We start from the raw sequence: 25,699 nt of genomic DNA on the forward strand, positions 1-25,699 counted from the left end.
GCTTTTTATGTACGTGTAAAAAGCCTTGGGATTTTCCTTAACCCTATTTGCCAATGACTTTTCGTGACCCCTTCTAGCCCTCCTGACTCCTTGCTTAAGTTCCTTCCTACTTTCCTTATATTCCACGCAGGCTTCGTCTGTTCCCAGCATTTTAGCCCTGACAAATGCCTCCTTTTTCTTTTTGACGAGGCCTACAATATCACTCGTAATCCAAGGTTCCCGAAAATTGCCGTATTTATATTTCTTCCTCACAGGAACATGCCGGTCCTGTATTCCTTTCAACTGCCACTTGAAAGCCTCCCACATGTCAGATGTTGATTTGCCCTCAAACATCCGCCCCCAATCTATGTTCTTCAGTTCCCACCTAATATTGTTATAATTAGCCTTCCCCCAATTTAGCACATTCATCCTCGGACCACTCTTATCCTTGTCCACCAGTACTTTAAAACTTACTGAATTGTGGTCACTGTTACCGAAATGCTCCCCTACTGAAACATCTACCACCTGGCCGGGCTCATTCCCCAATACCAGGTCCAGTACCGCCCCTTTACCAGCTGTGGGGGAGAAAATGAGTCAGGGGCTGGAAGCACCACTGGAACTGGGGGAACAGCATCAACTCCATGAAGTCGTCATAAGCACCAGGTCCAGACGGATACCCGGTGGACTTGTATAAAAAATTTGCGGCAGCACTGGCTCCGCATCTGCTGGAGATGTTCAATGACCCGCTTTCAAGAGGGATGCTGCCGACCATGCTGACACAGGCCTTGATATCACTGATGCCTAAAAATGACAAATACCCGGAGTGTGGATCATAAGACCCATCACGCTCCCGAACTCTGACGGCAAAGTCCCTGGCGAGGTGACTGGAGAGTTATGTGACTGGAGAGTTGTGCTGGAGGTCATCACAGAAGATCAGACCGACTTTCTCAAGGACAGACAGCTAATGGTGAACATCAGAAACCTGCTGAATGTGTTATGACCCCACCCAGAAAGGGTACAGCAGAAGTGATTATCTCCCTCGACACAGAAGGCCTTCGACAGAGTCGAACGGAGGCACCTCATGGAGGTACCGGAATGGTTTGGGTTTAGACTAGGGTTCACTTCACGGGTGGAGCTACTATACAGCACTCACATGGTGAGCATGCAGACAAACACCACCAGCACTGAATACGTCTGGCTGCACAGAGGCATGAGGCAGGGATTCCCTTTATCCCCACTATTTGCCTTGGTAATCGATCCACTGGCTATCACTCTCAGATCAGGGAAGGGATGGAGTGGCATCCAGAGGGCAAACAGTGAGCACAGACTCTCACTCTATGCGGATGACCTACTCCTCTACATCTCAAACCCCCTAGCCAGCATGGGAGGAATAATGGAACTCCTAGTCAGGTTACAAATTCAACCTGAACAAGAGCAAAATCTTCCCCGTAAACCCCCGTACATGCAACCAAAGAAGATCCTCCAAGGAGACCGCGACGTTACCCCAGCTACCCAGACACACCCTATTGGACAGACCTCTAACATTGGATGAGCTAGGGAATGGTAACTGTGTTGACATGTACAGACGACTGCGAGGAGGAGGTGAGGGCCCCGCTGGACGAGACACGGGAAAAGTGGAAGAGGAACTGGGCATAGTGATGAGGGACGGACTCTGATTGAAGTACTGCATAGGGTGAACTCCACCTCCTCAAGCGCAGGGCTGAGCCTAATGCAGGTAAATGTAGGGCACAGGCGCATTTGACCAGAACACCCATGAGCGGGTTCTTCCTGGAGATGCCAGGGAGATCTGGCCAACCACACCCACATGTTCTGGTCCTGTCCCAGACTTGTCAGGTACTGGACCGCTATTTTTCGAGGCCAGGTTTGAGATTGAGGGGGTGAGGATGGAGCCATGCCCATTAGTGAACCGCCAGAGCCCTTTACAGGGGAGAAGGGTAGACGTCCTAGCCTTTTCTCCCTGATCACTCGCCGGAGACTCCTGCTCGGCTGAAGAACAGCAGTGCCACCCAAGGTTGCAGACTTGCTGCCCTGATTTAGCAGAATTCCTCAAATTGGAATAGATAAAATTTGCCATCAGAGGAAGGCTTCCACAACACATGGAAGCAATTTACCCACCAACCTGTTTGAGGATCTGTTCGTGACCACCAATAAAAGGGGGGGGGTGAGATAGGCAAAAGAGTGAGTGGCGGGAGAAATAGGAAAAGGGGGAGGGGAGACACCACCCAGAGTATAGGGGAAGTAAGGCTGAGGAACCAAAGGGTACCGAACCCATGGGTGAGGTCATGGCAAACAACAACAACAGGGTATGTCCTAGTGGCCTCAAACATGCCCTTGGTATGTATTAATACCATGGGACAACATGTCAAACACTATGGTTGTGGTAACCGATTACTGGGAGCCCAATATTAATGTGCTTCATATCTATATATATATGTTTCCTATGTATTCATACCTGTTAATTTCTTCTCTTTTTTTCATTTTTGTTCCTTGTAATGTTGTTACAAATAAACGTGAAAACCAATAAAAATATATATTTTTAAAAGGAATAAGTACAGCTGTCTGAAGGTGTTTTTGAGATGCAAATTAGTGTTTACCTAAATGACACGGGGAAACAATGGTGTATGGAAGACATGACTTCAAAGTGGAGAGGTAAGGGAATTGGCACTTCTCTGCCAAAAGCCTAGTTCACAGGGTGGGTAATATCAAAGGGGAAAAAACAATACATCCATGGTAAGATAACTGAAGAGGAGGGTAGAGAAGGAGCTACCATCATAGCCACACCCAGCTGCAGAAACAGGCTCTCCCGAAACTGTTTGCTGTTAACATCAAAATTCGAACAGAGAAGAATTTCCCGGCTTTCTCCAACCTGACAAATAATCTATGGGGTGGTAATAATATGGCTGGATGTAGCCCATCGAGTTATATAACATTGGATGTTTTGGGGGAAAAAGGGTGCAGGAAACTTAGGTAGTTGGGGAACAAGGGGTATCTTCACGAGATCCTGTGGGGTGCAAAGCCATTAGCTTAGTTAAGTATACTGTTGTAGTGTATTCCAATCTTTCTTGTGTGTTTCCTTTTAAGTTAATAAATATTCTTTATTCCTTGATCCCAAGACTGGATGGTTCCTCCCCGATTTGCATATCTTTTCTCACATTATAGCAAATTGTCACTGAGAACAGTGTTCCAAGTTACCCTTCTGGGTTTTGGGATACCCTCACATTTATCAGCGGGGTTCGTTAACAAAGTTACGCAAATAATTTTTCTATCCTTAAAATGTAATTTTAAAGAATTAAAACTAAACCTCTCTCACACTAATGGCGCTGAATTCTGGACAGTAACAGTACGGACAATCTATAATTAATTCATGCTTCACCTAGTTACAAAAAACATACCACTTCTTCCATAACAATACAGTATATTCCATACATCCATTGTTTCTAGTTATGAAGGCACCATCAAATTTGAGGTCTTAAAATCTATTTCATACCAGTATGTCCACTGAGTGCATGTAATCCCTGGCCTCGTTGACAGTCTGTAGTGTAAATATTACAATCTCCAGCTCCAGCGCTAATTAAGATTGCTCCGCCACTTTCTGGACCCTCCATGAAAGCAAGATCTCGGATTGTACCATCATGCATGCTGAACTCCAAATCAGGACCTGTGAAAAAACATATTACTCATTTAGATTTTTATCCTTCTAGCACCAACTACTATAATGTGATTTATTGCTTTGGCAAGTTATTCATAACTTCTCAGATAAGAAAATCTCATTAATCATTAGAACATTTTGTAATATGTAGATATCATTCAGTACATTTTAAATCACGCATAATACAGGTTTAGTCATCTTCTTTATCAAATGCAGAAATACTACTAGTATGTATGGTTAGAATAACCTCCCAATTACCAACACGAATATTCCATTCAAATAAGTTGCATTATCTAGTTTGCAAAAATTATTAAACCGGTAGAAGTGGAGTTACTTTTGGCTGATGTACTCTGCAGGGAGGAAAAGTGGCTACGATTTTCCAACTCCATTACAAGCCTCCTTCCTATTTATTTTGACAACTGCATAGACATTGCAGTAAATCTGTGGCATCACTTAGGTGAATTACCATGATCAAGGAGAAACCTTGGGGAAAAAAAGAACTGCTACAAGAAATGTCCAAGTGTTCACATCAACATCATTTTCCAAGTATTCTCATGGGCATAATGAAGTTCGCTCTGCTCTAGCCATTTTGTATTTCTCTAAATGAATGAACATCTTCAGATCTCTATCCCGTCTAATGTACCCAAAGGTAACAATTTTATAATGTATGTAATTAATCGGAAGACTTTAAAATATAGTAATTCCCTCCCAGAAACCAAAACATAAAACACAAACAAATTAAATGAAACAAACTTCAGATTTTGGAAAGCATAGTTATTGAACAGAACATTTTAAATACATTCTCTCTCACTTATGAGTTAGTTTCTTTCAAAATAGAGGAAACATTAATGACATATCCAAGAGCATGTTGTGTCATCTCATAATGTGAAAACTTTTATTTCAATCCTGTGCCTATTTTGACGAGGAAACCATCAGCTGGATGGAGTGTACAATTTTTCCACATCAGAAGATTCCCTAAAATTCGAGAGGAAGTGCAGAATTACTGATTTTGATGATGTCCCATTGTGGATTTGAATAAATCAGGGTTATAAACGGTCAGTGCTTTAGTGAGTTTTCTGCTGTCAGAGCAGTAGAGAACTGATTCAAAGAGGTGGCATAACTCCCTCACTATCTTCCTTGTGAAACAAGTGCAACTGGTAGCTGTTCTTAGATTTGTAAAAGTAAAATACTGCGGGGATACTAGATATCGAGACATAAAACAGAAAATGCAGGTCCAGCAGTTTGTGGTGAGAAAAACAGTTAATGTTTCAGATCCATTGAATCCCAACAATGCAAAGGAAGCCATTCAGCCCATCAAGTCTGCACCAACCCTCTACAAGAACATCCTACCTAGGCCTACTCCCACTCCTTATCCCCCATCACCCCACCTAACCTGCACATCTTTGGACTGTGGGAGCACCTGCAGGAAACCCATGCAGACACAGAGGGAATGTGCAAACTCCACACAGTCACCCAAGGCCGGAATAAAACCTGGGTCCGTGGCACTCTGAGGCAGCAGTGCAAACTAACCACTGTGCCACCATGCGGGTCTGTGACATTTCATCTGTTTCCATCTCCACAAATAGTACCAGGCCTCCTGATATTTCTTGCATTTTCTATCCTTGGATACATCCTGGTAGGCGTCCTATGTGATTTACATGATTGCATAGGCAAATGAGAAATCTGCCTTGCATCTTGTTTTTGTTACGACCGCAGCAGATATTAATACTGAGCAAGTCAGATCTCACATTGAAATCCGTCTCGATTAATCGTAATTTTGTTCCTTCATTGTAGAAACGAGGAGGGAAAGCTACTGAACATGAAAAGTACAGAACTCCAGAGATAACTTCTAAAAATGTGAGTAATTAAATATTTATTAAAAGAAAGCAAAGATAAAACAAAACTTAAACACACAAGGTAAAAGATACACAATTAGAAAGAAATTTTAACAGAAAAAGCAGCCCTTGGTCATCTGGGATGGTGACTTTACCTTTTACCTTTATTATGAGCCATCCTACCAGCCTGAAAAGCTACCTTACTCAAGCTATATAGTTTTTTTAAATCAAAATTTGACAATAAAGAAAATAATTCACATGTGACAGAACCATTCATGTTTGAGACCATATGGTGTCAGTTTTTGCTTAGCGGCAGCATTTTTGCCCGATTGAGCACTTAATTTAGATTGACACTCCAGGACAGTACTCCGGAATATCCACACTGTCAATGGTGTATTCCTTCCATTCATAGAATCATAGAATCCCTACAGTACAGAAGGAGGCCATTCAGCCCTACGGAGGCTCAACCCCCCACTCTATCCCCGTAACCTCAACTAGGGATAATTTAGCATGGCCAATCCACCTAACCTGCACATCTTTGGACTGTGGGAGGAAACCAGAGCAGCTGGAAGAAATGCACGCAAACACAGGAAGAATGTGAAAACTTCAGAGTCACCCAAGGTCGAAATCGAACCTGTGTGTCTGGTATTGAGAGACAGCAGTGCTAACCACTGTGCAAATGTGTCTCCCATTGGTATCATTTTCTTTTGAGAAGATTGACTTACTTGGATCTCCACCTCGGTCTTCCCACATGGATCAATTGCAGGACTAGGAGCAGAAGTAGGCCATCTGGCCTCTCGAGCCTGCTCCGCCATTCTATGAGATCATGGCTGATCTTTTGCGGACTCAGCTCCACTTTCCGGCCCAAACACCATAACCCTTAATCCTTTTTTTCTTCAAAAAACTATCTATCTTTATCTTAAAAACATTTCATGAAGGAGCCTCAACTGCTTCACTGGGCAAGGAATTTGATAGATTCACAACCCTTTGGATGAAGAAGTTCCTCCTAAACGCAGTCCTAAATCTACTTCCCCTTATGTTGAGGCTATGCCCCCTAGTTCTGCTTTCACCCACCAGTGGAAACAACCTCCCCGCATCTATCCTATCTATTCCCTTCATAATTTTATAGGTTTCTATAAGATCCCCCCCGCATCCTTCGAAATTCCAACGAGTACAGTCCCAGTCTACTCAACCTCTCCTCGTAATCCAACCCCTTCAACTCTGGGATTAACCTAGTGAATCTCCTCCGCACACCCTCCAGCGCCAGTACGTCCTTTCTCAGGTAAGGAGACCAAACCTGAACACAATACTCAAGGTGTGGCCTCACTAACACCGTATACAATTGCAGCATAACCTCCCTAGTCTTAAACTCCATACCTCTAGCAATGAAGGACAAAACTTCATTTGCCTTCTTAATCACCTGTTGCACCTGTAAACCAATTTTTGTGACTCATGCACTAGCACACCCAGGTCTCTCTGCACAGCAGCATGTTTTAATATTTTATCATTTAAATAATAATCCCTCTTGCTGTTATTCCTACCAAAATGGATAACCTCACATTTGTCAACATTGTATTCCATCTGCCAGACCCTAGTCCATTCACTTAACCTATCCAAATCCCTCTGCAGACTTCCGGTATCCTCTGCACTTTTTGCTTTACCACTCATCTTCGTGTCGTCTGCAAACCTGGACACATTGCACTTGGTCCCCAACTCCAAATCATCTATGTAAATTGTGAACAATTGTGGGCCCAACACTGATCTCCGAGGGACACCACTAGCTACTAATTGCCAACCAGAGAAATACCCATTAATCCCCACTCTTTGCTTTCTATTAATTAACCAATCCTCTATCCATGCTACTACTTTACCCTTGATGCCATGCATCTTTATCTTATGCAGCAACCTTTTGTGTGGCACCCTGTCAAAAACTTTCTGGAAATCCAGATATACCACATCCATTGGCTCCCCGTTATCTACTGCACTGGTAATGTCCTCAAAAAATTCCGCTAAATTAGTTAGGCACAACCTGCCCTTTATGAACCCATGCTGCATCTACCCAATGGGGCAATTTCAATCCAGATGCCTTGCTATTTCTTCCTTGATGATAGATTCGAGCACCTTCCCTACTACCGAAGTTAAGCTCACTGGCCTATAATTACCCGCTTTCTGCCTACCTCCTTTTTTAAACAGTGGTGTCACGTTTGCTAATTTCCAATCCGCCTGGACCACCCCAGAGTCTACTGAATTTTGGTAAATTATCACTAGTGCATTTGCAATTTCCCTAGCCATCTCTTTTAGCACTCTGGGATGCATTCCATCAAGGCCAGGAGGCTTGTCTATCTTTAGCCCCATTAGCTTGCCCATCACTACCTCCTTAGGTGATAACAATCATCTCAAGGTCCTCACCTGTCATAGCCACATTTCCATCAATCACTGGCATGTTATTTGTGCCTCCCACTGTGAAGACCGACCCAAAAAACCTGTTCAGTTCCTCAGCCATTTCCTCATCTCCCATTATTAAATCTCCCTTCTCATCCTCTAAAGGACCAATATTTACCTGAGGTACTCTTCCTTGTTTTACATATTTGTAGAAACTTTTACTATCTGTTTTTATATTCTGAGCAAGTTTACTCTCATAATCTATCTTACTCTTCTTTATAGCTTTTTTAGTAGCTTTCTGTTGTCCCCTAAAGATTTCCCAGTCCTCTAGTCTCCCACTAATCTTTGCCACTTTGCATGCTTTCTGTTCTACTTCCATTGGGTTTTTTGCCGATTCCTTCCAATAATTGTCTCTGTTTACTGTTACCTCTAATGATGTACAACATCATGAATTACAAAATAATATAATTGTATCGTTCTCTTTTTGATGCTAAGCACCAACTTCCTCTTTGCACCAGCTATTTCTAGTACTTCTAGATTAGCCTGTCTTTGTGTAGGATAAGTAGAACTTAGTTGATGAGCTGTGGGTGCCGCTAGCTTGGGCAGCATTTATTCATAGAATCATAGAATTTACAGTGCAGAAGGAGGCCATTTGGAACATCAAGTCTGCACCCGCCCTTGGAAAGAGAACCCCATTTAAGCCCACACTTCCAATCTATCCCCATAACCCAGTAACCTCACCTAACCTTTTTGGACACTAAGGGCAATTTAGCATGGCCAACCCACCTAACCTGCACATCTTTGGACTGTGGGAGGAAACCGGAGCACCCGGAGGAAACCCACGCAGACATGGGGAGAACGTGCAGACTCCACACAGACAGTAACCCAAGCTGGGAATCGAACCTGGGACCCTGGGGCTGTGAAGCAACTGTGCTAACCACTGTGCTACTGTGCTGCCCGTCCATAATTGCCCTCGACAGTGTGGTAAGCTATCTTCTTAAACTGCTGCAGTCCATGTGGTGCAGGTACACCCACAGTAATGTTATGGAAATTCTGCCCATATGTCCACATCTCGAATGCACACAACTTATCAATAGTCTATTAGCTTCTTGTTCATGTCCCCAAGACTTTCAAATGTGATGTGAAACCAAGGTTCTACCTGCCCTATCAGGTTGATGTAAAAAATACCATGACACCAGGCAAAGAAAAGTAGGGTAGCTCTATCCAGTGCCTTGGCCAATACTTATAGCTCAACAAACATCAGTAAAAAATATCTGGTCATTATCTCATTACTGTTTATAGGACCTTGATGTACGCAAATTAGCTGCAAACCTTCTACATAACAAAACTGACTGAAAGTGTTTTGGGATGTCGTGAGGTTATCTACATAATGGGTTGTTGAACTATGGGTCTGAAGGTCACATTTGGGGACACTAGCTCCCTCTCTGCCGAGCCAACAACGGAGTGTGGAGAAAGGAGACTGCCCAGTCTGGAGGCTCTGGTGGGACAGCCCTCGATCCACTGGACTGATGCCGTCAAACAGCACGGTGGACAGTGTTCCCAAAGGGCCCTTTAGCATTACAAACCAGTTTGGCTAACGAGTTAGAGCTTGATGACTTTGTACCGACTAGGTAGAGGCAGGGAAGCATAACTCAGTGACTGGCTGACTGAGAAACACCAGGAGGTCATGCAACTGAGCTGGGATAGTGAGTAATGGCTTCAAACTGTTTATTTTCATGTCTGCCAGTTGTACAGGCTCCTTATCTCAGGCACCAGCAGCTAGACCAAAACAAGGGTAGAGGGGCTTGTGAGCGATTGAGTGGTGTTGGGAAAGAGGGGCTTAACCAAGCCGTCTGCCACCAGGGAATTTGGAGAGCTTCGAGAGTACATAAAATAATATCTTTGCAAAATACTTTTAAAGCTTATAATACATCATTTAGATATGAAAATCCAGGTTGATCTGTAATACGTCAACATCATTAATTTTATACCGAATGCTACTATGGTGTTTTATTGTGGATTTGTTTTTGCTTGCATCTGGTATCAAACTAATTTTCAAAAGTGCTAAAATGCGACCACATTGGAAACTAATTTGGGGACCACTGCACTATACAATTGCACATTTTCTTTCTTTCTTGGATAGGATCATAATGAACATTTTTTATATTTTTCTGTTACGGGCCACACATTTGGCTAGTATTGTTAAGTACCTTTTGTTTCCACCAGACAATTTTCACAAGCAGTTGTTACTAGAATGAAGTTGATCTTAGAGCAAAGGTTTAAAAAATCCCTTTTTTTCCCTGCAATGTCCTCTATGGAGCATTCATTTTCTTTTAAAAAAAAAAATATTTTTATTCAACTTTAGCAAATTGTCAACAAAACCCTTACAGAAAAAAAAAAGCATAAAACACACAGATCAACATCGTACACTTATATCGCAAATTCCCCCAATGTATAAACCCCCCCATGAAACAATAATAAACACATACCCGAAACCCCCCCTCCGGGTTGCTGCTGCTGCTGACCACCTCCTAACGTTCCGCTAGAAAGTCTAGGAACGGTTGCCACCGCCTGAAGAACCCTTGCAAGGCAAACTTTACCCTCTCCAATTTAATTAACCCTGCCATGTCGCTGATCCAGGCTTCTACGCTTGGGGGCTTCGCATCCTTCCACTGTAGCAGAATCCTCCGCCGGGCTACCGGGGACGCAAAGGCCAGAATACCGGTCTCTTTTGCCTCCTGCACTTCCGGCTCATCCAATACCCCAAATAATGCTAACAGTCCTCGCAAAGCCCCTCCAAAACCCATCCAGCGCCGGACATGCCCAGAACATATGGGCGTGGTTTGCTGGGCTCCCCTAGTACCTCACACACCTGTCCTCTACCCCAAAAAACCTACTCAACCTCGCCCCTGTCATATGCGCTCTGTGAAGAACCTTAAATTGTAACAGGCTAAGCCTGGCGCAAGAGGAGGAAGAATTAACCCTACCCAGGGCATCAGCCCACAGACCCTCATCTATCTCCTCCTCAAGCTCCTCCTCCCATTTACCCTTTAGCTCCTCCACCAAGGTCTCCTCCTCTTCCTGCACCTCCTGATAGACCGCCAAGACCTTGCCTTCTCCAATTCACACCCCCGAGAGCACCCTATCTTGAATCTTATGTGCTGAAAGCTGTGGAAATTCCCTCACCCGCCGTCTCACGAACACCCTCACCTGCATGTACCTGAAGGCAGCCCAAATTTCTCCTCCAGCGCCCCAAGGCTCGCAAACGTCCCATCTATAAACAGGTCCCCCATTCTTTATATTCCTGCCCGATGCCAGCTCAGAAACCCCCCATCCATCCTCCCCGGGACGAACCGATGGTTCTCTCGGATCGGGGACCAAACCGAGGCCTCTACCTCACCCCTGTGGCGCCTCCACTGCCCCCAAATCTTTCAAAGTCTCCGCCATCACAGGACTTGTGGTGTACCTTGTCAGCGTGAGCGGCAGCTGTGCCGTCACCAGCGCTCTCAGACGTGCCCACACAGGACGCCATCTCCAGCCTCCTCCACGCCGGCCCCTCCCCCTCCATTGCCCACTTACGGATCATCGCCACATTGGCAGCCCAGTAGTACCCACATAGATTGGGCAACGCTAGCCCTCCTCTGTCCCCGCTACGCTCCAGAAACACACTTTTTACCCTCGGGGTCTTATTCGCCTGCACAAATCCCATGATTCTCCTGCTGACCCATTTAAAAAAGGCCTTAGGGATCAGGATGGTAAGGCACTGGAACACAAAGAGGAACCTCGGCAGGAGCGTCATTTTCACCGACTGCACCCTACCCGCCAACGAGTGGCAACATATCCCACCTTTTAAACTCCTCCTCCATCTGCTCCACCAGCCACGTCAAATTGAGCTTGGGCAGGGCCCCCCAACTCCTAGCCACCTGGATACCCAGGTACCGAAAGCTCCTTTCCGCCCTCTTCAGCGGAAGCTTGTCTGTCTCCCTTCCCTGGTCCCCTGGGTGTATCACAAAGAGCTCACTCTTCCCTACGTTAAGCTTATACCCGGAAAAGTCCCCGAACTCTGAGGATCTGCATAACCTCCGGCATCCCCTCCACTGGGTCTGCCACATACAATAACAGGTCATCGGCATACAGCGACACCCGGTGTTCCCCCCCCCCCCCCCGCCGCGAACCAGTCCCCTCCAGTTCCTGGACTCCCTCAGTGCCATGGTCACAGGCTCAATTGCCAATGTGAACAACAAGGGGGATAGGGGACACCCCTGCCTCGTCCCCCAGTACAGCCGAATGTATTCAGACCTCCGCCGGTTCGTGGCCACACTCGCCACGGGGGCTTCATACAGTAGCCTAATCCAACTGATGAACCCCTCCCTGAACCCAAACCTCCTCAGCACTTCCCAAAGATACTCCCACTCCACCCTATCGTAGGCCTTTTCCGCGTCCATAGCCGCCACTACCTCCGCTTCCCCCTCCACTGCAGGCATCATAATTACGTTGAGGAGCCTCCGCACATTGATGTTCAACTGCCTACCCTTCACAAATCCCATCTGGTACTCGTGAATCACCCCCGGGACACAGTCCTCAATTCTGGAGCCAGCATCTTCGCCAACAACGTCGCGTCGACGTTGAGGAGCGAGATCGGCCTGTACGACCCACACTGTAATGGTTCCTTGTCCCGCTTCAGGATCAGCGAGATCAGTGCCCTGGACATTGTCAGGGGCAGGGCCCCCCTCCCTCGCCTCATTGAAAGTCCTCACTGGTAGTGGACCCTACAGGTCCATGTACTTCCGGTAGAATTCCAACGAGAACCCATCCGGCTCCGGGGCCTTCCCTGCCTGCATGCTCCCCAACCCCTTAGCCAGTTCCTCCAGCCCAATTGGTGCCCCTAGCCCAACCACCTGCTCCTCCTCCACCCTCGGGAACCTCAGCCGATCCAAAAACCGACGAATCCCTCCCCCCCCCGCCCCGTCGGGGGCTCAGACCTACACAGCTCCTCATAAAAGTCCCTGAATATCCCATTTATTCCCACCGCACTCCGCACCGTGTTCCCCCCTCTATCCCTAACCCCCCCAATCTCCCTCGCTGCCTCCCGCTTCCGAAGCTGATGTGCCAACATGCGGCTCGCCTTCTCCCCATATTTGTACACCGCCCCATGCGCTTTCCTCCACTGTGCCTCTGCCTTCCTGGTAGTCAACAGGTCGAATTCGGCCTGGAGGCTTCGTCGCTCCTTGAGTAATCCCTCCTCAGGAACCTCTGCATACCTCCTATCCACCCTTAATATCTCTCCACCAATCTCTCCCTCTCTCTCCTCTCCTTATGGGCCCTAGTGGAGATTAGCTCTCCCCTGACCACCACCTTCAGCGCCTCCCAGACCACCCCCACCTGCACCTCCCCATTGTCGTTAGCCTCTAAATATCTTTCAATGCACCCCCAGATCCGCCCGCTCACCTCCTCATCCGCCAACAGTCCCACATCGATGCGCCAAAGCGGGTGCTGGTCCCTCTCCTCCCCCAACTCCAGCTCCACCCAATGCGGGGCATGATCTGAGATAGCTATGGCCGAATATTCCGTGCCCTCCACTCTCAGGATTAGTGCGCTACTCATAATGAAGAAATCTATCCGGGAGTAGGCTTTATGGACGTGGGAAAGAAAGGAAAATTCCCTGGCCCCCGGCCTGGCAAACCTCCATGTGTCCACTCCCCCCATCTGATCCATAAACCCCCTAAGCACCTTGGCTGCCGCCGGCCTCTTACCCGTCCTGGACCTGGAGCGGTCCAATGCTGGGTCCAACACCGTGTTGAAGTCCACCCCTCCATGATCAAACTCCCCGTCTCCAGGTCCGGAATCCGACCCATCATGCGCCTCACGAATCCGGCATCGTCCCAATTCAGGGCGTATACATTCACTAGTACCACACTCACCCCCTGCAGCCTACCACTCTCCATCACGTACCGACCTCCATTATTTGCCACGATGTTCAGCGCCTCAAACAACACCCGCTTCCACACCAAGATCGCCTCGATTCTTCGCGTCCAACCCAGAGTGGAAAACCTGCCCTACCCACCCCTTTCTCAGCCTAACCTGATCTGCCACCTTCAAATGTGTCTGCTGGAGCATAACCACATCTGCCTTCAGTCCCTTCAGGTGCGCGAACACACGGGCCCCTTTGGCCAATGCAGCAGCAACCCAGTTCACCCCCCCCCCCCCCCCCCCCCCCAAGCTGTATTGCTCCCCCCATGGCAATCCCGTAAGTCAGCTTACTCCTGCTGATGCCGGCCTCTCTCGCCACTTCGTCGACCCCCCAGCGTGAGAATCTCTCCTCCCCCTCCTGGCAGTCAGCATGCGCTCCACTCCAACACCGCCCTCCCCTCCCCTGTTCCCATGCCCTTCTATCCCTCACGCGGGAAAAAGCCCGCGCTTTCCACCAAGCCGGCTCCGCCCTCTCTGGCGCAGCTCCCTTTTGCGGCCTTATCTCAGCTCCCCCACCTCAGGCCTCCCATTCCCCTCTCCCCCCCGGCGGGGCCCCGTCCTTCCAACCACCGACGCCCACACTCTCCCACAACCCCCACTTCGAACTATTTACCCAGCACCAAAGAAAATAGAACAGAACGTCCCCCAAAACACAATAACCACAATTACCCCCCCTCGACACCCCCTCCCAACAAACCCTCAGTCCGTGTCCAACTTTTCGGCCTGGATAAAGGTCCACGCCTCCTCCGGTGTCTCAAAATAATGGTGTCGGTCCTTAAGCATGACCCACAATCGCGCTGGCTGCAGTATCCCGAATTTCACCCCCTTCCGATGCAGAACCGCCTTAACCCGGTTGTATCCGGCCCTCTTCTTGGCCACCTCCGCGCTCCTGTCCTGATATATACGGATCTCTGCGTTCTCCCACCTGCTGCTCCGCTCCTTTTTAGCCCATCTCAGGACACACTTCGTCCACAAACGGTGGAACGCACCATTACCGCCCGCGGTGGCTCGTTGGCCTTGGGCCTCCTCGCCAGGACTCGCTGAGCCCCATCCAGCTCCAGGGGCCTCAGGAAAGCTCCCGTGCCCATCAGCGTGTTCAGCATAGTGACCACGTATGCTCCAGCATCCGACCCCTCCACTCCCTCCGGGAGACCCAGAATCCGAAGGTTCTTCCTCCTCGACCGATTCTCCATGTCTCCAAACTTTTCTTGCCACTTCTTGTGCAGCGCCTCGTGCGCCGCCACCTTCACCGCCAGGCTCAAGATCTCGTCCTCGTTCTCCGAGGCCTTTTGCCGCACCTCCCGGATCGCCGCCCCTTGGGCCTTCTGGGTCTCGACCAGCTTATCGATCGATGTCTTCATCGGCTCCAGCAGCTTTGCCTTCAGGTCTGCAAAACAGCGCTTGAGGAACTCCTGCTGCTCTTGTGACCATTGCACCCACGCTGCCTGGTCTCCACCCCCGCCATCTTGGTTCTCCTCCCTTGCACTTTTCGCTGCACCAAAATCACTTTTTTCACCGCTCCACTCCTGGTCCTATCCATACAGTGTCGGGGGAATCGTACTGTCGCCTTCCCACAGTGGGAACCGTCGAACAAATGCCGCTGGGGCCCCGAAAAAGAGCCCAAAAGTCCGTTTCTGATGGGATCTGCCTAACGTGCGACTTAGCTCAGCGTAGCCGCAACCGGAAGTCGAGCATTCATTTCCCATGGTAAATTTTTAAAAAAGTAACAGAACATTCAATTCAGTACAAAACTACTTTCCTGTGCCAACTTAAAACACCTACTGTATTTTCTACACATCACCCCCTCCTTCCTTCCACACCTTGGAATCTAAAGATGTGTGACAAAAAAATTGATCACATAAACAATAGTAATAGTAAGCCATTTGGCCCATGAAGTCTACTCCAATAAGATTATAGCTCATCTGATTGTGGCCTTAATTCCAAAATCCTGTTTGTCCCCTATCACCCTTAACTCACTTGTTGATCAAAAATCTGTCTCAATCAACCTTGATATTCAGACACAACCTCCACTGCTCCCTGTTGAAGACAGCTCTACAGTCCAACAACTCTCAGAAAAGAAATTCCTCCTCATCTACGTCTAAAATGGAGATTCTTTATTTTTGAAATTTACCTCAGAGTTCTACCCTGTCAAGTCCCCTCAGAATCCTACATATTTCAACAAGATCCCTTCTTATTCTTCTAAACTCCAATGAATATAGCCTCTGTTAGCCCAGTCGTGTCTCATAAGACAAGTGAATCTTCTCTGAACTGCTTCCAATGCAAGTATATAACTCAAGTAAAACCAAAACTTTACAAAGTACTCCGGGTGCTGTCTAATGAATACCCCATACAGCTGTAGCAAGACTTCCCTACTTTTTTTTTACTCTGTCCCCCTTGCAATAATCTATTTGCTCTCCTAATTACTTGCTGTAACTTCAGATGAATTTTTATGATTCTTTACAAGTAAACCCAAAACCCTCTGAACTACATGTTAACGATATTCTGCTTTTGAACTCTACCTGCAAAAATGGATAATCTCATTTTCGATATACTCCATCTGCCAATTTGTAGCCCATTCACTTAAGCTATCTAAATCCCTTTGCAGACTTATTGCATCTAACAGATTGCTTTTCTAATTTTCTTTGTATCAGCAAATTTAGCTACAAAACAGTCTGTCCCTTTATCCAAGTCATTAATATAGATCATACATAGTTGAGGCCCAGCACTGATCACGGCAACACTCCACTTGTTAGTTTGCCAACCTGAAAATGACTGATTTATCCCAACTCTGCTTCCTGTTAGTTAACCAATTCTTTATCCATGCTTAAAGGTCACTGCTAACATCATGAGCTCTTATCCCATGCTCTTATCCCAACCATTTATGTTGCACCTCATCAAATGCAGGGAGGAATTCAGCATGCCCGATCCTCCCCTATTTACTCCCCCATCAAGCGTATCTCCCCCTCCTTGTAAGGAGCATCCGGGAGGGCTTCTTAAAACAATATGTAGACAGTCCAACTAGGGAAGGGGCTGTACTGGACCTGGTATTGGGGAATGAGCCCGGCCAGGTGGTAGGGGAGCATTTCGGGAACAGTGACCATAATTCAGTAAGTTTTAAAGTGCTGGTGGACAAGGATAAGAGTGGTCCTAGGATGAATGTGCTAAATTGGGGGAAGGCTAATTATAACAATATTAGGCGGGAACTGAAGAACCTAGATTGGGGGCGGATGTTTGAGGGTAAATCAACATCTGACATGCGGGAGGCTTTCAAGTGTCAGTTGAAAGGAATTCAGGACCAGCATGTTCCTGTGAGGAAGAAGGATAAATACAGCAATTTTCGGGAACCTTGGATAACGAGAGATATTGTAGACCTCGTCAAAAAGAAAAAGGAGGCATTTGTCAGGGCTAAAAGGCTGGGAACAGACAAAGCTTGTGTGCAATATAAAGAAAGTAGGAAGGAACTTAAGCAAGGAGTCAGAAGGACTAGAAGGGGTCACGAACAAATAGGGTTAAGAAAAATCCCAAGGCTTTTTACACGTACATAAAAAGCAAGAGTGTAGCCAGGGAAAGGGTTGGCCCACTGAAGGATAGGCAAGGGAATCTATGTGTGGAGCCAGAGGAAATGGGCGAGGTACTAAATGAATACTTTGCATCAGTATTAACCAAAGAGAAGGAATTGGTGGATGTTGAGCCTGGAGAAGGGCGTGTAGATAGCGTGGGTCACATTGAGATCCAAAAAGACGAGGTGTTGGGCGTCTTGAAAAATATTAAGGTAGATAAGTCCCCAGGGCCTGATGGGATCTACCCCAGAATACTGAAGGAGGCTGGAGAGGAAATTGCTGAGGCCTTGACTGAAATCTTTGGATCCTCACTGTCTTCAGGTGATGTCCCGGAGGACTGGAGAATAGCCAATGTTGTTCCTCTGTTTAAGAAGGGTAGCAAGGATAATCCAGGGAACTACAGGCTGGTGAGCCTCAAGTCAGTGGTAGGGAAATTACTGGAGAGAATTCTTCAAGACAGGATCTACTCCGATTTGGAAGCAAATGGACGTATTAGCGAGAGGCAGCATGGTTTTGTGAAGGGGAGGTCGTGTCTCACTAACTTGATAGAGGTTTTCGAAGAGGTCACAAAGGTGATTGATGCAGGTAGGGCAGTGGATGTTGTCTATATGGACTTCAGTAAGGCCTTTGACAAGGTCCCTCATGGTAGACTAGTAGAAAAGGTGAAGTCACACGGGATCAGGGGTGAACTGGCAAGGTGGATACAGAACTGGCTAGGTCATAGGAAGCAGAGAGTAGCAATGGAAGGATGCTTTTCTAATTGGAGGGCTGTGACTAGTGGTGTTCTGCAGGGATCAGTGCTGGGACCTTTGCTGTTTGTAGTATACATAAATGATTTGGAGGAAAATGGAACTGGTCTGATTAGTAAGTTTGCAGACGACACAAAGGTTGATGGAATTACGGATAGCGATGAGGACTGTCAGAGGATACAGCAGGATTTAGATTGTTCGGAGACTTGGGCGGAGAGATGGCAGATGAGAGTTTAATCCGGACAAATGTGAGGAATGCATTTTGGAAGGTTTAATGCAGGTAGGGAATATACAGTGAATGGTAGAACCCTCAAGAGTATTGAACGTCAGAGAGATCGAGGTGTACAGGTCCACAGGTCACTGAAAGGGGCAACACAGGTGGAGAAGGTAGTCAAGAAGGCATACAGCATGCTTGCCTTCATTGGCCGGGGCATTGAGTATAAGAATTGGCAAATCATGTTGCAGCTGTATAGAACCTTAGTTAGGCCACACTTGGACTATAGTGTTCAATTCTGGTCGCCACACTACCAGAAGGATGTGGAGGCTTTAGAGAGGGTGCAGAAGAGATTTACCAGAATGTTGTCTGGTTTGGAGGGCATTAGCTATGAGGAGCAGTTGAATAAACTCGGTTTGTTCTCACTGGAACGACGGAGGTTGAGAGGTGACCTGATAGAGGTCTACATAATTATGAGGGGCATAGACAGAGTGGATAGTCAGAGTCTTTTCCCCAGGGTAGAGGGGTCAATTACTAGGGGGCATAGGTTTAAGGTGCGAGGGGCAAGGTTTAGAGTAGATGTACGAGGCAAGTTTTTTTTTCTTACACAGAGGGTAGTGGGTGCCTGGAACTCGCTGCCGGAGGTGGTGGTGGAAGCAGGGACGATAGTGACATTTAAGGGGCATCTTGACAAATACATGAATAGGATGGGAATAGAGGGATACGGACCCAGGAAATGTAGAAGATTGTAGTTTAGTCGGGCAGCATGGTCGGCACGGGCTTGGAGGGCCTGTTCCTGTACTGTACTTTTTTTTGTTACTTCAATGCCCCACACACACACATCTTCCTCCCTCCTTCAATGCCCCCCTGCCACACATGCCCCACAATCCTTCAATACACCCTGCCACATCTCTCCCCTCCTTCAACGCCCACCACCATACATCTCCCCTCCTTCAATGACTCCCTGCCATACATCTCCCCTATCTTTAACACCCTCCGCCACACATCTCCCCCTCCTTCAACACCCTCACCACACATCCCCTCCTTTTAATACGCCACCGCCACAGCTCCCCCTCCTTCAATGCCCCTACCACACATCTCCTCCCTCCTTCAATGACCTCCCACCACATATCTCCCCCCTCCTTCAACGCCCCCATCCACACATCTCCCCCTCCTTCCACACCTGCCATACACCTCCCCCCCCCCCCCCACTTCAACCTTCACCCACACCAACCCCTTCTTCAATATCCCGCCATATCTTTTGCACTCCCCCATATATCTCCCATTTCCAATGCCCTTCCCTCCATCAATAGTCTCCGCGATTTCCCCTTCTCCCATCTTTATCCCAGGCCATCCCTATTCACTTCCCCAGTATTGGTGCCAGTGCCTCATGAGTCAAAATCCATTTCTACCATACCAATCTTTGTGCCATGCTTTCAAATCTCTGATCCTATTTACCCTATGTCAATGTATTAGTGGATCCTGTAGTAGTCCAGAGCTTATTCCTTTGTGGCATTCCCTCTGCAGAAACTCTTTCTTAGTGTCCCCTATGTTGTTGGTACCTCCTTGCACCATAACAACTGAGTCCTTTCCCTCCTCTCCAGCCCCGAGATGTCCTTAATCCTGGCACCGGAATTGGCAACACAGCCTTCAAGACTCTCACTCATGGCTGGAGAGGACAGTATCAATTCCCAACAGTCAATGTCCCCTACTACAACTGCATTCCCTTTTATTTTCCCACTTGAATGGCTCCCTGCACCAAAGTACTGTGGTCAGTTTGTTCATGATCCCTGCCATCCATACTCTTGTCCACACAAGTTGAAAGTACCTCAAACCTATTGGACACTGGCAAGGTCTGAGGCTCTTCCACTGCACCCTCCGGTTCCCAATATCTGCCTCAAACACTACTGTCCGACCATGGGCTAAATTAGTTGTAGCTAGCATTGCCTAAGGGGTCCAATTGCCTCTTGGAACCAAGGGTCTAAGTAACACTCCTTCTCCTTGACATATTGTAGTTCTTGAAGCTCGGACTCCAGCTCATGAACTCGGAGCCAAAATTCCTCAATTTGCAGACACTTACTGCTGATGTGATAGCATTGCATCAAATTGATGTCTACCAGGTTCCACATGCGACAACTGTAACATATAACCTGCCCTGCCATCTTTATTGTGTTTAATTTAACTAATTAGGTTAAGTTTAGATTTATCACTCAACTGTTTCCATACCAAGCAATCAAGCTATAAATTCAATGCAATACTCTGTCTCCTCAGTACCAATTTAAACTACTTCCTGCATTTAGCTGGATAAAATCTTTTTAAAAATCACTAATTACCTAATTAGAGCTTCAAACATTCACTAGCATCTAGAGGCTGAAAAAATTAAAAAAGTACCACCTCCCTTCCCCTCTGTACCAAATTCCCAAGTTACAGTGCACCACACTCAGGTCACAAAATTTTTCTCTTCAATATATCTCCATAGCTTTTTATCCAAATATTGCCTAGATTTGTGTCTTTCCTACTAAAGCAATAGTCTACGTTAAATATGCTCCAAGTCTTCTACCAGTGTTCCTTTGGGCAGCCTCCTGGGAGCACAGCCATGTTCTGATCAGCCGCACACAGGGTAGCTCCTACACGACGGTTTTGGTTTGGGCCTGTTTTTAAGTGTTTAATGGGCGCTTTAGTCAGAAACTTTACAGTATAAGTAGTGCAAAGTCATTTGTTCTTCGAGCTGCTATGGTGGCATGTTACGGTACGCAAAAGTTGTTTAAGGCGACAGTGGAAGTGGAGGGTCTGTGTGGCGCGGATACAGAAAGAATGGCGGAGGAGGGATCGTCGTCCACCCCATTATCAGTAGATCAACTGATGATCAAAGGGGTACTATAAGAGCATCGGCGGGAGATGCAGGAGGACTGGTTGAAGGCGATCGAGGGAGCAGTTAGAACATAGAACATTACAGCGCAGTACAGGCCCTTCGGCCCTCGATGTTGCGCCGACCTGTGAAACCACTCTAAAGCCCTTGTCCCTCTTCGCAGTCGCATGGAGTGGATGGAAAAGCACCTGGAGTCGCAAGTGGCGATGATTCAAGATGTGGAACGGGTGGTCTCTGACCACAGTGACCAAATTGTGGAGCTGGAGGCAGAGGTGGCATTGTTGGGAGCGACCTGTAAGGAGCTGAAAATGAGGGTGGACGACCGAAGGAATTGGTTCACGCAGCAAAATCTATGGATTGTGGGCCTGCCGCTGGAGGGGTGGAGGGAAAAAGTGCCATGGCCTACATTTCCAAGGTGTTGGCGAAGCTGGTGGTTGAGGAGGTCTGTGAGGCCCTGGAGGTGGACTGAGCTCACCGATCACTAAGGCAGAGGCCGAGAACAGGGAGACACAGAGGTTGAATTTCGTGAGGATACACTGTTTCTAGGTGGTCCTGAGGTGGGCGAGGAACATGAAGGATTGTACGTGGGAAAGCCAGCAGATCCAAATATGTCAGGACATTGGAGCTGATCTGGCCAAGCGATGAGCTGCCTTCAATCGGGCCAAGAGGTTCGATGCCGGGACCCCTCTTCGCGCCCGAGGTGGATAGGCCCTGAGCGCCAGGGAGCAGTTTGGCTGATATGACAGGGCAGGGTAGAACATGCAGCCATTTTGTGTCGGCTCGGACAGGAAAGGAAAATGGAGGTTCTGTAATAGAATGGATGGTGGACTTCAATCAGTGCGGGTGGCGGGAGGACAGAAGCGCACGGCGAGAATAGTGATCTGGAATGTACGGGATGAAATGAAATTAAATGGGGCAGACTATTGATGGATTGGTGTTCACAGGAGGTTGAGGGGGAGAAGCGGCAGGGATTGGAGGCTCCACTGGGGTTACAGGAGATGATGGGAGCAATTGGTGTAATGCAGTTAGGGAAGGCCTCGTGCCAGGATGGTTTCCCGGTTGATTTTTATTATTTTTTTTAAACAAGTGGTTTTTAAAATTAAAAATTAAAAAAAAAAAAAAAAAGTTTTTGGTATGCAAAACAAATATAAACAAACAGTGGGAGTTAACACCAAGATCGGTTTTGACTACTTACATAAATACATCAGTTTCCCCTTCCTTTCAGTGTTTGCCGTGGTGATTGTGGCCCCCTACATTTCGCTGGTCACCAGTTTTTCCTTTGTTTTTCTTCCCTTTGGTTCAGATTGGCGTTGCCCCGCCGTCCCCCCTTGTGTCTCCTGGTTCCTTTGTTGGGCTTGGCCGAGTTCCTGGTTCCCCCCCCCCCCACCTTTCCTTACCGTGCCGTGGCTACCACCTCCTGATCTTTGGCTTCCTAGTTGTTGGCTACAAAAAGGTCTTGGAACTACTGAGTGAATGGCTCCCACGTTTTGTGGAAGCCTTCTTCCGACCCTCGGATGCAAATTTAATTTTCTCCATTTGGTGAAATTCCGACAGGTCGATCAGCCAGTCCGCAGCTTTGGGTGCTGCTGCTGACCGCCAGCCGAGCAGGATTCTCCCTGCAAAGGCAGGGGCGTTGGCCCGCCTCCCCATGAAGAGTTCTGGCTGTTCTGATACCTTGCAGACTGCCACTATTGGGCATTGCTCCACACTCATCCCCACCACTTTGGACATTGCTTCAAAGAAGGCTGTCCAGTACCCAGCAAGTCTGGGGCAAGACCAGAACATGTGGGCGTGGTTGGCTGGGCCTCCTTGGCAACGTTTGCATCGGTCCTCCACCTCCGGGAAGAACCTGCTCATTTGGGTTCTGATTAAATGGGCTCTGTGTACCACTTTTCGCCTAAGGTGTGGCCTAAGGGCAGCACGGTGGCGCAGTAGTTAGCACTGATGTATCACGGTACTAAGGTCCCAGATTCGATCCCGGCTCTGGGTCACTGTCCGTGTAGAGTTTGCACATTCTCCCCGTGTTTGCATGGGTTTCACCCGCACAACCCAAAGATGTGCAGGTTAGGTGGATTGGCCACACTAAATTGCCCCTTAATTGGAAAAAATGAATTGGGTATTCTAAAAATTAGGCTTAGCCTTGCACACGTGAGGTGGAGTTAGCCCTGTGCAGTGCTTCGCTCCAGAGTCCCCACCCTATTTCAAACACCAAGTCTTCCTACCTTGTCTCGTCCAGTTGGGTGCTGGCCCCCCTTAGCAATTGTCCGTACATGTCACCACAGTTCCCTTTTCCTAATATGTTCATGTCCACAGGTCCTCTAGCAGTGACTGTCGTGGGTACATCTTTTTGTAGGAAGTTTTTGAGTTGTAGGTACCCTAGTTCGTTAGCTCTCATCAGCTGGAATCTTGCTGTCAGCTCTTCGAGCTTTGATACCGGTTGTTGGTGTAAAAATCCCCATCTGTCAGCACCCGCCCGTTCTGTCTCCACCTTTTGAAGATGTCCATGGTCTCCAGCGAGAACCTGTTGTTGTTGTTGCAGATGGGGCTTTAGCAGACATCTCAGTTAGCCCGAAATGCTGTCGCAGTTGGTTCCATGACTCAAGTGTTGCTACCACCACTGGGCTCGTTGAATATTTATTAGGTGGGAATGGGAGCTTTGCCATGGCTAAGGCCTGGAGGGAGATCCTTCTGCAGAAGCCCTCCTCCATGATCACCCACTTTGCTTCTGGCTCCTTAATCCATCCCTTTACTCTCTCTGCGGTTTTTGGAGGGCTAGGCCCCCCATGGATCTCGTTCTCCAGTCGCCCTGGTGTGTTGCGGTCCTTTCCAGATCCTTCATTGTTGTTTCCTATGCCTCCAGTAGCTTTTCGGCTTTGTCCAGGGCCACCTGCATTTTCGCCAGAGGCTCGGCCACCGCACTCTTCACTGCAGCTTGTATGTCTGATTTTCTCTCGTCTCGGTGTTCCGTCAACTCTTTTGAGAGCAACTTCCTCCATCCATCCCCTGGTGAGGGGCGACTTCTCGTGCGGTGGGTCAGCTCGGCCCATTGCTGTTTGTCCTCTCTCTGGCGAAATCTGAGTTTTGCCGCCTCGTGCGCTGGTCGGCTCGGCCCATTGCTGTTTGTCCAGGCTCTTCCCACTCCTGGGGCGAGATTCTTCGACCCCCCGCCGTGTCGGAGAATCGCCGGGGGCTGGCGTGAATCCCGCCCCCACCGATTGCCGAATTCTCCGGCACCGGATGGGAATGGCGCCGCGCCAGTTGGCAGGCCCCCCCCCCGCGATTCTCCGGCCCGGATGGGCCGAAGACCCGCCGCTAAAATGCCTGTCCCGCCGGCGTAGATTAAACCACCTACCTTACCGGCAGGACAAGGCGGCGCGGGCGGGCTCCAGGGTCCTGGGGGGGGGGGGGGCGCAGGGCGATCTGGCCCCCCGCGGGGGGTGCCCCCACGGTGGCCTGGCCCGCGATCGGGGCCCACCGGTCCGCGGGCGGGCCTGTGCCATAGGGGCACTCTTTCCCTTCCGCCTTCGCCAGTCTCCACCATGGCGGAGGCGGAAGAGACTCCCACCGCTGCGCATGCGCGGGAATGCCGTCAGCGGCCGCTAACGCTCCCGCGCATGCGCCGCCCGGAGATGTAATTTCTGCGCCAGCTGGCGGGGCACCAAAGGCCTTTTCCGCCAGCTGGTGGGGCGGAAATTCGTCCGGCGCGGGCCTAGCCCCTTAAGGTTGGGGCTTGGCCCCCAAAGATGCGGAGCCTTCCGCACCTTTGGGGCGGCGCGATGCCCGACTGATTTGCGCCGTTTTGGGCGCCAGTCGGCGGACATCGCGCCGATACCGGAGAATTTCGCCCCTGGTCTCTACTCGTCCTCTGGACTGGCTGTATTTGACATCGTTCCTTCTTTCTTAGTTTTGTTAGTGATGTGGGGATGACTTGCTTCATTTGGAGGCGTTTTACGGGCAAAAAGTGCCTGTTTTTCAGGTTCGTGGGAGGAGAGCCGTTTGATGTGACTTTATAGCACATCCCCGTCACCAGAAGTCCCCGGTTGATTTTTATAAACAGTTTGCGACGGAGCTGGCCCCACATCTCCTGGAGATGTTCTCTGGCTCGGCTCTAGATCAGGCATCTATTTTGTTAATCCCCAAGAAAGAAAAAGATCCGGTGGAGTATGGGTTGTACAGGCCATCTCCTTGTTGCACATGGACATGAAGATTCTGGCTAAGATAGTAGCATGATGACTTGAGGGGTGTGTTCCAGATGTGGTGTTGGAGGACAGGTTTCGCGAAGGGGAGGCACCTGTCTAGTAATATCAGACGTCTATTAAATGTTGGTGTGACAACATCTATGGGCAGGGATACCAGAGGTTGGGGAGGCTATGGATGCAGAGAAGGCTTTCGATAGGGTAGAGTGGAGGTATTTGCTGGAGGTTTTGGACAGGTTTGGATTTGGGCCCACATTTATCTCATGGATGAGGTA

General features: G+C 48.3%; 1 protein-coding gene across 1 annotated transcript in view; it reads right to left on the reverse strand.

Annotated features, from left to right (window-relative positions):
* Positions 1 to 25,699, reverse strand: part of LOC140426529 (WD repeat-containing protein 47-like) — a 103,772-nt gene that overhangs the window by 12,275 nt on the left and 65,798 nt on the right. The window contains exon 12 of the mRNA XM_072511417.1: positions 3,488 to 3,658. Within this exon, the coding sequence (XP_072367518.1) occupies positions 3,488 to 3,658 (171 nt within the window). The remainder of the gene's footprint in view (positions 1 to 3,487; positions 3,659 to 25,699) is intronic.

Source organism: Scyliorhinus torazame, chromosome 7 (assembly GCF_047496885.1).
Source record: "Scyliorhinus torazame isolate Kashiwa2021f chromosome 7, sScyTor2.1, whole genome shotgun sequence".
In the NCBI taxonomy this organism is placed as follows: Eukaryota; Metazoa; Chordata; class Chondrichthyes; order Carcharhiniformes; family Scyliorhinidae; genus Scyliorhinus; species Scyliorhinus torazame.